Source organism: Dendrobates tinctorius, unplaced genomic scaffold, assembly GCF_039654945.1.
Source record: "Dendrobates tinctorius isolate UK_male_01 unplaced genomic scaffold, ASM3965494v1 ptg000049l, whole genome shotgun sequence".
NCBI lineage: Eukaryota > Metazoa > Chordata > Amphibia > Anura > Dendrobatidae > Dendrobates > Dendrobates tinctorius.
In genome coordinates this window covers 22,130,894-22,144,107 of record NW_027361717.1, presented here as the reverse complement: position 1 = coordinate 22,144,107, position 13,214 = coordinate 22,130,894, and the positions used below count along the sequence as shown (strand labels likewise).

The following is a 13,214-nucleotide window of genomic DNA, read 5'->3' as shown; positions in this document are numbered from 1 at the left end:
GAGAATGACGCTCTCTCTCCCATCAGTCCCCTCTGCTTCTGACACGCAGCCGATGCACGATGACGTCACTTCATCGCACACCTGCTGTATGTCTGGCAGACGGCAGAGTAGCTCCCACTGACGAAGAGCCGCTGCCGGAATCAGCGTGGGAGCGAGGAGGAGAGGTAAGTATTGTTTTTTTTTTCTTTTTATTTCTCTATATCTATCTATACCTATCTCCTCTATCTATATCTCTCTCTCTATCCATTATCTTCTATCTCTATATCTATCTATCATCTATTATCCATTTATATCTCTCTCTCTATCTATTGCTTGACAAAGACAGTGCTGAGGTCGGAACGTTGCACCACTTAGTGCTGGATTAAAGTCCACAATTTTTCCTTGAACTGGAGTGCTGCCTGATTTTTTCCATTTATATTTTGCGTTGGACAACCGCATTACTCAGGAAGCATTGCACCCACAATCTGCTCAAGTTTGTGCTGTTATCTGTCTTTTCTATATATCTCTATATCTATCATCTATCTCTATCTCTCTCTCTCTCTCTCTCTATAGCTATCTATCTCTATTTATCCATCATCTATATCTCTATCTTCTATCTATATCTATCCATTCATCCCATATCCCTGCCTCTCTAACTCTGCCTCTCTAACTCTGCCTCTCTAACTCTGCCTCTCTAACTCTGCCTCTCTAACTCTGCCTCTCTAACTCTGCCTCTCTAACTCTGCCTCTCTAACTCTGCAGCATTATACCCTATGAGGGGGGCAGCATTATACCCTATGAGGGGGGGGGGCAGCATTATATTCTATGAGATGGCTGCACTATATTCTATGACAGGTCTACATTATATTCTATGAGGGGGCTGCATTATAGCATATGAAGGGGCTGCTTTGTCTTCTATGAGGGAGGTTACCCCAATTCCTGCTACATAATAAGTGTACTACCTTATATTATACCCGGATATTAGCATGTTTTACCGCACAATTGGTGGTCTTCTACTTATTTCTATGTAGCTACAGAGTGGGCTCCAAGAATGATTTTCACTGGTGAGCCCAAGGTGTTCCAGTCCGAAGCTGGAAGGAGCCAATAGTCATAAAGGTTCCCAGGCTATTAATATCAACTCACAGATGTTTGCTTAGCCTTTACTGGCTAGTTTACAGAGGAACCCCAGAAAAAAAAATTGACATGGGTTTCCCTTATAAAATCGAACAAGAAAGGCTAGGCAGACAGCTGTGGGCTCATATTAATAGCATGGGAAGGGGCCATGGATATTGGAACCTCCCCAAGTTAAAAACATCAGCTCTCAGCCGCCCTTATAGTTGCGCCAATTCTGGCACTTAGTCTCGTTCTTCCATCTTGACCTGTAGCGGTGGCAAGTGGGGTTCATATTTGAGGGGTTGATGTCACCTTTGTAATGTCAGGTGACATCAAGCCCACAGCTTAGTATTGGAGAAGCGTCTATAAGACACCTATCCATTACGAATCCTATAGTTATATGGTAAACTAGCTGAAGAGCCCGGCGCTGCCCGGGCAGAGTAACTAACTGTGGTTAGTTATAGCAAATTATAATTATCCTCCATCCCATAGTCCCGTGCCCATAAACCCATCATACATATCCTCCATCTCATAGTCCCGTGCCCGTATACCCATCATACATATCCGCCATCCCATAGTCCCGTGCCCATATACCCGTCATACATATCCTCCATCCCATAGTCCAGTGCCCATATACCCATCACACATCCTTCATCCCATAGTCCCGTGCCCATATACCCGTCATACACATCCTCCATCCCATAGTCCAGTGCCCATATACCCATCACACATCCTCCATCCCATAGTCAACCATTATGACATAATGAGCGGCGGGGCTTGCAACCTATGACAACATCAGCGTCGCCATGGCAACCATTATGACATCATAACGAGGGGCGGGGCTTGACACACACACTTTTTCCCCATTATGTAGATAGGGGCAAAATTGTTTGGTGAATTGGGACGCGCGGGGTTCAAATTTTGCCTCACAACATAGTCTAGGACGCTCTCGGGGTCCAGACGTGTGACTGACAAATTTTGTGGCTGTAGCTGCGACGGTGCGGATGCCAATCCCGGACATACTTCACACACACTTGAGCTTTATATATTAGATAAACGCACGGCCAAAATAAAGTCCTTTATTTGAAATAATCACACAAACTCCATTGTCTCCTGCAACAAAAATAAAATCATAAATCAACATATAATACTCCCTGTCCGACGTAGTCCATTTACCAAGTGTCCCACGATGATCTCACGTGTAGAACAGTCACATCGGGAAATGTGACTGCTCTACCCGGCCTTAGGCGATACACTGACAGGAGGTAATCGCTCCTGCAGTGTATCACTGCACTGCCGTGAGAGTTCACAGGAGTTCATCACTTACAGCACTACCACAGTGTGAGAACTTTCCCACGCAGTGGTCACCTAAGTGAGAGCACAGGAGCTGATGTACTCCGGTGAACTCACGGCGGCTCGGTGACACACTGACAGGAGGTGATCGCTCCCCCAGTATATTACCGGAGACCAGGTAGAGCAGATGAGGGAGCCGGGGATTTGGTGTGAGGCGAGTATAATGGGCTTTTATTTTTATGTGAATATGTATGTAATTTTATTTTTTTTATTTTTTTTTCTATTTTACCTGTGAGCACAGGCGCCGGCAGATGAGACCACTTCTCCCATCAGTGGCACCTGCTGTCACTTACCAGTGACAGCAGACATAGCCCGATGGGAGCAGTTGTCTCAACAGCCCACGCCTGCTTTTTTACCGCAGGTCACTGCTGTGGGTCAGTCAGATGTGAAATCACACCAACATTTGTCATCATGATCCCACAGCGCTGTGACCGACAGTATCGGCAGTAGTGTTAACGCACACAGCCACAGACACCCACACACACCTGCAAACAAACACGCTCGCACACACACACTTTCCGCGCACACACTCTTCCTCCTTCTGACATTTCCTTTTCTGCAGCGTTTTTGGCAGCAAATCCGCAAAACTTTTTACACCTGCAGCTTTGCTGCAGATTTGACTGACTCAATGGAAGTCAATGGGTGCAGAAAAGCAAAAAAAATTGGCATGCTGCGGAAAACGGAGATTAGACCTACCGGTAATGTTATTTCCAGGAGTCCATCCTGACAGCACCATGGGGTTGACCTTTCATCTTTATAGGGACAGGAAATACACGAGAGGTTAAAAGGTCCCCTCCCACACCAGTATGGATGCAATTAAAATTTATTGAGATTTAGTACAAGCATTTTGACACCAATACAAATCCTGGGGAGGGAACTACCAGTGCTGTCAGGATGGACTCCTGGAAATAACATTACCGGTAGGTCTAATCTCCGTTTTCCAGGACGTCCTATCCTGACAGCACCATGGGGAATACCAAAGTAGGAATTCGCTTAGGGTGGGACTACTGCCTGTAGCACTCTACGACCGAAGGTCGACTGGCTAGCTGTCAAAGTGTCCAACTTATATTGTCTACAGAAAGTGTTCGGTGTAGACCAGGCGGCAGCCCTGCATATTTGATCTACTGAGGCTCCCGCCCTCTCTGCCCATGATGTCGCTATTGCCCTGGTGGAATGGGCCCTAAGTCCTACAGGTATAGGAAAACCTTCGGCCTCGTACGCCGAGGTGATAATTGCCTTAATCCACCTTGCCAGGGTCTGTGCAGCTGCGCTTTTACCCTTATTTTTACCGCCGTACTGGATACATAGTTTTGTGTCCTGTCGCCAATCCCGGGTGACCTCTAGGTAGTGGATGACTGCACGTCTAACATCCAGAGAATGGAACAGTTTTTATCATTCTTTGGGGCTGGACAAAATGAGGGTAGGATTATCTCCTGGTTTAGATTTTGCGGAGACGCTACCTTCGGGAGGAACCTCGGGTCTAGCTTGAGCACTATGTGATCCTCAAAGATCTGAATGTAGGGATTCTGGACTGAGAGGGCCTGGATCTCGCCTAAGCGCTTGGCTGAAGTGATCGCTACCAAAAATACGTTTTTTTGGTGTGAGCTTTGTAATGTCTATCTCTGATATTGGCTCATAAGGGGGTCTACACAGAGAGTTGAGTACTAGATTTAGGTCCCACGGGGGGACAGTCCTTCTCAATGTGGGTCTTAACCTCTGGGTGGCTTTGGTAAATCGCGCTATCCATGGATGGGAGGATAGGGAGAAATTGAAGAAGGTACTTAAGGCCCTTATCAAATCCTGCCTGTAGGAAATCTAGGATTTGAGGGATATTTGGCCGAGACAGGTCTAAAGGGGCACTACCACTTTCTGAGCAGAACCTCTTCCAGATCTTACGATATATTGCCCGCGTAACAGGTTTACGGCTGGCCTGTAATGTAGAGATCACTTGGTCCGAGAGGCCACTGGACTTCAGGATGTCCCTCTCAGGATTCATGCTGCTAGTTGCAAGCTTCCTGGGTTTGGGTGTTGAACTGGGCAAGTAGGTCCGACGACGTTGGTAGATGGAGTGGTCCCTTCTGAGCCATCTTCTTGAGGAGGGGAAACCAACTCCGCCGGGGCCAAAAGGGTACGATTAGCATCACCCGAGCTCCCTCCTCCTGGATCTTTCTGAGAACCCTTGGTATTATGGCGATAGGGGGGAACCCGTATAGTAGTCCCCCTCTCCAGCTCTGGTTCAGGGCGTCGATCTCTTCCGGATGGTCCGCCGGATTGAGGGAGTAGAACCTCTTCAGCTTGGCGTTTCTTCTCGTCGCGAAGAGGTCCAGTTGGGGTGTCCCCCAGCGATGCCACAAGTCCCTGAAGATCTCCTCTTTTAGCTCCCACTCGGTGGCCCGGACTTTTTGCCTGCTTAAGTAGTTGGCTATATTGTTTTGGGAGCCTTCCAGGTGTACTGCTGACAAGGAGCGAGTGTTGTTTTCTGCCCAGGTGAGGATGCGAGCTGCTAGATCCTGAAGCCTCCCGTGCCTTGGACCCCTTGGTGGCGTAGGAAGGCTACTGTGGTCACGTTGTCCGACATGATCTTTATATGCTGGTTCTGTAGGCATAACTTGTTTCTCTTCAGCGTTTCCCAAACTGCTCGTAGTTCTCGGTAGTTCGAGGACTGTAAGCTGATGTTCTTGGGCCATGTTCCTTGTAGGTATCTTCCCTCTAGGTGGGCTCCCCATCCTTCTCTGCTGGCATCCGTGGTGATGGTCACACATGGAGACAGGATCCAAGGAACTCCCTGGCTGATATTTCTGTGGTTGGTCCACCATTTCAGGGATAATCTCAAAGCTGGAGACGGCCGGAACTTCTTGTCCAGTGAGGACTGTCGTTTGTCCCATCTTGACAGGAGCTCCCTCTGCAGGATTCTTGTGTGGGCCTGGCTCCACATAACGCAGGGTATGAATGCGGTTAGGGTGCCCAGAATCTTCATCGCGGTCCTTATTGAAACCTGGTGCTGACCGAGCTGACGAACCTTGTCCATGATGGGTTCTTTCTTCTCTTCGGGTAAGAGTGAGATTCTTCTTCTGGAGTCCAACATGACCCCCAGGAATTTCTTCTGAGAACTGGGCCGTAGATCTGACTTTTCTCTGTTTAGGATCCAACCTAGGCTCTCGAGCCTGGAAATTACTGAAATGAGTTGTTCCCTTAACTCCTCCGCTGTACGGGAGATTACCAAAAAGTCGTCTAGATAAGGCACAATGATTATACCTTCCTGTCTTAAATTTGCCACGACTTCGGCGACCAGTTTCGTAAAAACTTGAGGTGCTGGCGCCAAGCCGAACGGAAGGGCCTGAAACTGAAAGTGGTAGTATCTGCCGCCTTTCTTTAGAGCGAAGCGTAGGAACCTCTGAGATTGAGGATGGATGGGCACATGATAATACGCACTTTTTAAGTCTATAGTGCACATGGAAGCGTTCTGGTCTATTAGCGGGATGGCGGTCTTCAGGGATTCCATTTGGAATCTCTTGTACCGAACCCATTGATTTAATGGTTTTAAATTTATAATGGTTCGGTTTTCTCCCGACGGTTTTTTTTATCATGAAGAGAGTTGAATAGTGCCCCTGACATCTCTCCGCTTCTGGGACAGGAACCACTACCTCGGTCTTTAATAGGTCTCCTATTTCGGCCCATATAGGATCTATCAGGGCTCTGGAACGGGGTTCTGTAACCACGAATCGTGTTGGGGGGGTTTTTGTAAATTCGAGGGAATAACCCTGGGAGATTGTATTGAGGACCCATGGGTTTTGGGAGATGAGTCACCAAGCCCCCGCAAAGTGTCTGAGACGCCCCCCTACAGGTATGGCGTCATCGTCTTCTGCTTCTGGAACTTTGCCCGGAACGAGACGGGGGAGCCCTACTTCCCCCCCCCCCCCCCTGAATATTCCCAGCGAGGAGATTTCCCCTTCCCTCTATATTCCTGCCTTTGGTAAGGACGGAATCTCTGAAAGGAAAACTGCTTTCTTGGTTTCTCCTCTGGAAACCCTCTTTTGTCGTCAGAGGCACTCTCTAGAATCTTATCTAAAGCCGGCCCAAATACTTTCCCCCCCCCCCCCCCCCCCCGAGAAAGGTAAGGAACATAATTTATTTTTAGACTGGTAGTCCCCCGACCAGGTTTTCATCCATATGGCTCGACGGGCCGCGTTGGATAAAGAGTTATTCCCGGCCGCAAATCTTACAGATTCCGCCGAAGCATCTGCCAGAAAACCAGTCGCGAACTTTAACAGGGAAATGCTCTCAAGGATATCACCCCTAGGGTTTTTTTCCTTTAATTGTTGTTCCATCTGGTCGATCCATAGATGCATGGACCTAGCGACTGAAGTGGCGGCTATGTTTGCTTTCATCACCGCCGCTGAGGCCTCCCAAGCCCTCTTTAAGAGCACGTCGGCCTTTTTGTCCATGGGTTCTTTGAGACTGGAAGAGTCCTCAAAGGGAATTCAGGTCTTCCTCGACACCTTAGCCACCTGGGAATCGATCTTAGGCACCTCATCCCAAGTGTTGATGTCTTCCGGGTTAAATGGAAGTCGCAGTTTAAAGTCTCGTGGCACAGTCAGTCTTTTCTCGGAATCCTCCCATTCTTCCAGGATCATTGCCCGGATATGGTCATTGACTGGGAAGACCTGACGGACCCCGGCTCTTAGCCCCCCGAACATCGCGTCCTGAATGGATTGCTCCTTCGGGGCTTCCTCGATCTGCATCGTACTCCTCACTGCCCTGAGGAGCTCGTCCGTATTCTCTGATGTGAAGAGGCACTTTTTCCATGTCTCCAGGGGTTCAGAGGTGATCTCGCCTTCTTCCTCCGAATCCGTACCCCGTATCTCCTCCTCTGAAGACTGGTCGGACTCCCATCTTGGTCTTTTGGATTGAGACCGGTCGGCAGACTGCGTGGGTAGCCATGCAGAGACGGAGGCCTGGACCTCTTCTCTTGACCACTGTGCGCATCTCCGTGAGGAACGTGGCCTGCTCGCCTCTGATGATCCGCAGGGTGCAGTCCTCACATAATGGCTTCTTCCATGTGCTCGGCAGCTTGCTGGCACAGATGGGGCATTTGGGCTTGCCTGATCCCCTAGATGCTGCTGCCGCCGGGGTCGGCGCCGCCTTGTCCTAACAAAGAACATGAGTCCGTTTTACTAACAGCTCCTGTCTTTGAAATCACAGCCCGCCATGCCCCCTACTCACGGACGCTGGGTCTGGCTGATCGTTCCTTCGCCCGTGTTCTCCGTCCATGATGGCAGCGCTAAAAGGACCACAGGTCTGTACCGCTGCCCCCGCTTTCCCCCGCTCTCTTATACTACCTTATCTTGTGCTGGAAACGCTTCTCCCGTCCATGACACTTCATCCTGACGACGCAGGACCTCCTGACCGGAAGTCGTCATACCCGGCGCCCAGAAGTGACGCCACCGCCGGCTCTGGCGGGAGTCGCGCTGGGGGGAGCGATACATCGTCCCGGAGCGACGCTCCACGGGACCGCAGGCGGGAAACCCCCCTTAGGGGGGTGCCGCGCGCACCGTCCGACCGGAGGAGTTGGCATTTGGGACCCCGAACCTCCTAGCCCCGGCAAGTTGTCATTGTCTTCTGCTTCTCCTGCCGCCGCCGCTGCGGCGCTCTCGTGCCTGTCCTTACAGGGACAGGAAAAACACTGGAGTGTGGTGTGGGAGGGGACCTTTTAACCTCTCGTGTATTTCCTGTCCCTATAAGGATGAAAGGTCAATCCCATGGTGCTGTCAGGCTAGGACGTCCTGGAAAATAAAATGCTGCAAATAAGGATGGAAATTTCCACAGCATGTGCACAACAATTCAGGAATGCCATTGATTAATATCGCTTGCATTTTTGGAGCATTTCCGAGCGGAAGAAACGCGACAAATCCGCAACGTGTGCCCATAGCCTAACTATTCCGGCTGGGTACACCTTGGCGCTGGTGGCATGGCTTTTACACTTCTACTGATCAAAAACAGTGCTTGCCAAGTACCCCATGTTATTTATATGCTCTGTATAATAGTTGAAAGTTTATTCTCAATCTCCACCCAGCTAGCCTGACTGACAGCTCCTCAGTGTCCCTCCTTCCTGCTGAGATCTCACAAAGCTCAGTACAAGTTGCCAGTCAGGCTGCATGGGTGCAGTCTGAACACAGCAGGACTCATGACCTTCTCTTACTCTTTAGCTGAACTCAATCTATTATCAGGATCATACATTTACACTCACATGCCTTTTTAAAGTAATTATACTAGCATCATCAGGTTTAAAGAGACTATTTAGTTATAGAACCATTTTAAAAGGGAACATGTCATGTGTAAAACAAAACAACAAAAAAAACTGTATTAATCGGCAGATATAGGATTAATCTGCAGGTTTTATAGAATTCTGAAGCTGTCTGGCATCCGCACTGAAAGCCCGACTACCAGGATTAAAGTTAACTTGCAGCCTCTGACTTTCAATCACATGAGGTGAGGCTGGAGCTGATGAACTGTAGAGCCGGCTGTCAGTCAGTGCTAGGGCGAGGTTTAAAGCTGCGTCTCACTATGGACTAAGTGGTGACTGAAGCTGCACGAGCCACACCTCTATGACTGAAAGCCTGAGGCTGCCGAGCACAGGTGGATTGCTATGACAGCCAGAGGTTTGCTCAAGACCCCTCTGCTCGTCATGACGGTACTCCTGGCAAAGCAAGCCCGCTACAGGTGTTCATAGGAGATTTAAAAAAAAAACCAAAAAAAAAAAACCAAAAAAAAAAAACATGGTATCACTACGTATGCAAGAGTCTGATTCATTAAACTATCAAGTGAATTAACCTGAAATGTAATTGGTGTGATAAAACAAAAAAAAAAAAGCCAGAATTGGGCGTTCTTTGGCCGCTGCAACAAAGCACAAAAATGCTATAAGAGGCGATCAAATCATTGCATCTACCCCAAAATGGCATAAGTAACAGTGTTGGCTCGAAGCGCAAAAATTGAGCCCTGAAGATTCATTACCCAAAAATTTAAAATGTTTCAGCTCTGAATATATATTAAAAAAAAGCAGATTTGTTATCCATGTAATCACACTAACCTGGAGAATAATACATTTCTACCACTTCATAAACAAACAAAAAAAAAAAAAAAACAATAGCGGGATTGGGGGTTTTTTTTTGCCATTTTGTTGCACTTGGATTTTTTTTTCCTGCACGTCACATGATAAAAAAAGATGGTGCCATTGAAAAGCACAACTTGTCCTGCAAAAAAACGAGCCCTCACATAGCTGTGTCAACATAAATATATAAAAAAAAAAAAAAAAAAAAAAGAAGAAGAAGGTGGTTATGGCTTTTCGAAGAGGAGGAAAAAAATAAAAGTGCAAAAACGAATAGTCGCCCAGTCGGGAACAGGTTAAAAAAAAGGTGCAAATTAAAATTATTAGAAGCAAAACACAACAAAACAAGAGAAAGAGGTGAAAATGCAATAATGATTTGGGTGCTTACCCCCCCCCCTTTCCCCAGGGCAGCACGGTGGCTCAGTGGTTAGCACTGTATGGTGGCTCAGTGGTTAACCTTGCAGCGCTGGGCTCTTGTGTTGAAATCTCACCAAGGACATCTGCAAGGAGTTGGTATGTTCTCCCCGTGTTTGTGTGGGTTTCCTCCGGGTTCTCCAGTTTGTTCCCACACTCAAAAGACATACTGATGGGTGATCTAGATTGTGAGCCCAATGAGGACCATGATGATGGCTCCTAAACAGCACGACAGAATATGATGGCGCTACATAAGCAAGCAGAATAAATCATCTGTGGCAGCCAACAGAGCCTGCTGAGAGTTGTAGTTTGGCGCTGCGATCGGTGATTTAGCCGCTACCACTCTGGCAGGTTGCCGTTTCATCGTGTAAGGGCAGTAAAATCTTTACTTTTGAGAATACAATTTCCCACACCCATAAGTGTCTGCGGCCAGTGTGTGCGGCGCCCCCCAGAGAGTCACACTTACTTCTGTAGCACATTTTCCTCCGTTTGAAATTCAGGACTGTGATGTTTTTGGCAGAGCTGATGGTTATGTTGAGCTGCATGACGAGCATGACCTCCATCTCCATTTTCCCAGAGCAGAAAAGATCAACTCTGAACACTGCCAAGAAAAACAGATGCAAAAATGATTAATGTCAGAAGTGAGTGGGCTGCGTACAACACCCGGGCACGCCGAGGGCTGGTGTTACTGATACAGGCACAGAACTGAGGGCACTCGGGACCCGCGCTGCCACCAGTGTAAAACACAAATCTCTTCGATTTAACGACGGCGTGCCCAGTCCTACTATAAGTGGTAGGACACCACTAGTGCACCAGCTATCCGGAGTGCCATGATCTACACTTAGAGGTACACATTACAGGAGAGGAAAATGATCTGAGGAACCCGAGGAGTCAGACGTGTTAAGGAGGGCTCTCTGACCCTTCCACAAGTCTTGCCTGGACACATGCACATTGTGATGAATTCCCACCGCTGGACAATACCTGGTGTGAATAACACGCTACGGTCGGCCCCTCTCACCTGCTGGAGACCCCCTATCAGGAGCAGTAAAATAGAAACCTCATGTCCATGTTGGGGACAGCGGAGTCCAAAGACAAAGATCCAACCTCAGGAGGCAGGTCATTCAATATTTTTAAAAATTTGCTTTGTTTTTGCATGGTTTATGGATAGAGACTTTGATTTCAGCTATGTGTCACTTACTGGGCTGCTTGCTGAAGTTCTGATAAAATGCTTGTTTTCTCTGCTGCAGATCTAGCAGTTCTCTGAATGCTGAGCCCTGTGTAAACCCCACCCACGATTCAAAGTTGTGTGTGTACACTGTGCATAGGCAGAAAGCAGCCAGTTAGCGGTGGGAATTTGGTGACACCAAGCAGGAGGAAGGACTACATGGCACAAGAGGACTACATGGCACAAGATGACTAGTCCTCTAGTGATATTCTCCTGCCAAAATACTGATTTTACTGAAATTCCAAGCAGCGAAGTGACACATCCCTGGAATCAGTGTCTCTGCCCCTACATCAGTCTGCTCTCAGATTACAAAGTAAAACCTGCTGACAAATTCCCTTTAGAAGGTTCTGGACACAACTATTTTAGGCCTAAAAATAATGTTTGCAATTGTTGTTAAATATTTTGCATGGTTTGCCTCCTATAGCTTCTGTCCTGCATTGCAAGCGTTGGCTGCAAAATGATCAAACTGAGAGCCCATCAGTAAGCCAGTTCTGATAAAATTATCATCCGTCTTTTTCGGAGCTCCTCTCAGAGGACTTATGACCATAGACCACATCAAAGTTGAGGTGAACATAAATCAGCTGAAGGGAGCTCAGAAAAAAAAAAAAAAAAAAGAGGAGTGACAAGCTCTTCTATCATAAGGCTCAGCGGGAGTCTGTGGTAACTGCAGCCAGCGATGTGCGAGAAACAGTCTGTAAAAGCCAAATGGTGCATTTCTAATTACACCAAATTGGAAAAAAATGCCCCAAAAAGGTGTTCAATCCCCCCACAACCACCCTGTAAACCGGTGGTGGGGTGCAAAGATGCAAGCACCATCAATCGCACAAGCAGTTGGGCAGACGTCGCCAGTTCGCCAGGCTGCAGCGCTCAGAAGTGAATGGAAGCAGAGAGTTACATACTCCGGTATGCCTGCGCATAGAGTAAGTCATTCTGCCCCGTGGCATGAGGGATAACGGGAAACTCAGGACCACGACCTGTACCAATCTAAAGGACTGCGATGGAACTACATTATATCAAAAAAGTTACCCAGGTCTAGACACGCTTAATGAGAACCTGACAGATGATAATTGCTGCCTGAACTACAGGCCCGCCCCCAGAGCAGGCAGGCCCGCCCCTAGAGCAGGCCGTGGCGGCATCTCTTCTGGGAATGCAGGCAGATCTGTAGGACAAGACACTAGTTAAATTGAGGTGATATTTATTTGCAATCCAACTAAATGCAATCTGTATCTCAAGAAGGTCCAAGTCATTGACCGAAAATGTTACATAAAACACAAATAACCCTTCGATTTAACGACGGCGGGCCTTGTCCTGCTATAAGTGGTAGGACACCACTAGTACACCACCTATCCGGAGTGTCGTGAGCTATACTCAGAGGTACACAGGCATGTCTCACTCCAAAACGCTGGATCGCTTCAGAGGAAACTTTACATTTAGACGCCCTGCTCCCCATGAGGGACTGGTCTCTCCCTGTGTGTAAAAGGGGTGACGGACCCTTTTGAGTACAGTCACCCGAGCAGCTTGGCCTATGTATAACTTTTATATGTATGTCTCTGAAATGCCGCAGCGTGGCAGAAATTATACAGCCAGACGCTGTCCTGGTTTGTGCAGCAAGTATCAAAAGTCAGATTCCCTTTAAAAGCAATCTGTCCCAGTGTTTGGGATACTGCTTGATCCTTCTTATAGCGCCCTCTTCTGCTCGGTTACTGTCCTCTCAATGTCCACCTCCCGTGTCCAGTGCTGGTGACAAGAAGCCTCTACTTAATGGCTGGCATCACTCCACCATAGGTATGCCATTGCCAGGCGATGGCATCAAGCTACTCAGCATGTGTGACCATCAGGGCATGAAGCAGCAGAATGACATTCTGACAACACTTGGGGGCGCCAAAACCTGTTTGTAACAGAATTATCTGCACACAATTTATTCAATCAGAATACTTTAAAAACCTGGTACAACAAAGAAACTAGTATTTTAAAAGCAGGAGCATCCATTATATTCTTCTGACCAAAGACCAATCCAGTGTTTTT

At 47.8% G+C, this 13,214-nt stretch overlaps 1 protein-coding gene across 3 annotated transcripts in view; it reads right to left on the bottom strand.

The window, feature by feature from the left end:
* The window catches only part of RYK (receptor like tyrosine kinase), a 165,447-nt gene that overhangs the window by 91,033 nt on the left and 61,200 nt on the right, over positions 1 to 13,214 (bottom strand). For all 3 annotated transcript variants that reach the window (XM_073576532.1, XM_073576533.1, XM_073576535.1), the window contains exon 4: positions 10,431 to 10,565. In XM_073576532.1, coding sequence (XP_073432633.1) covers positions 10,431 to 10,565 — 135 coding nt within the window. The remainder of the gene's footprint in view (positions 1 to 10,430; positions 10,566 to 13,214) is intronic.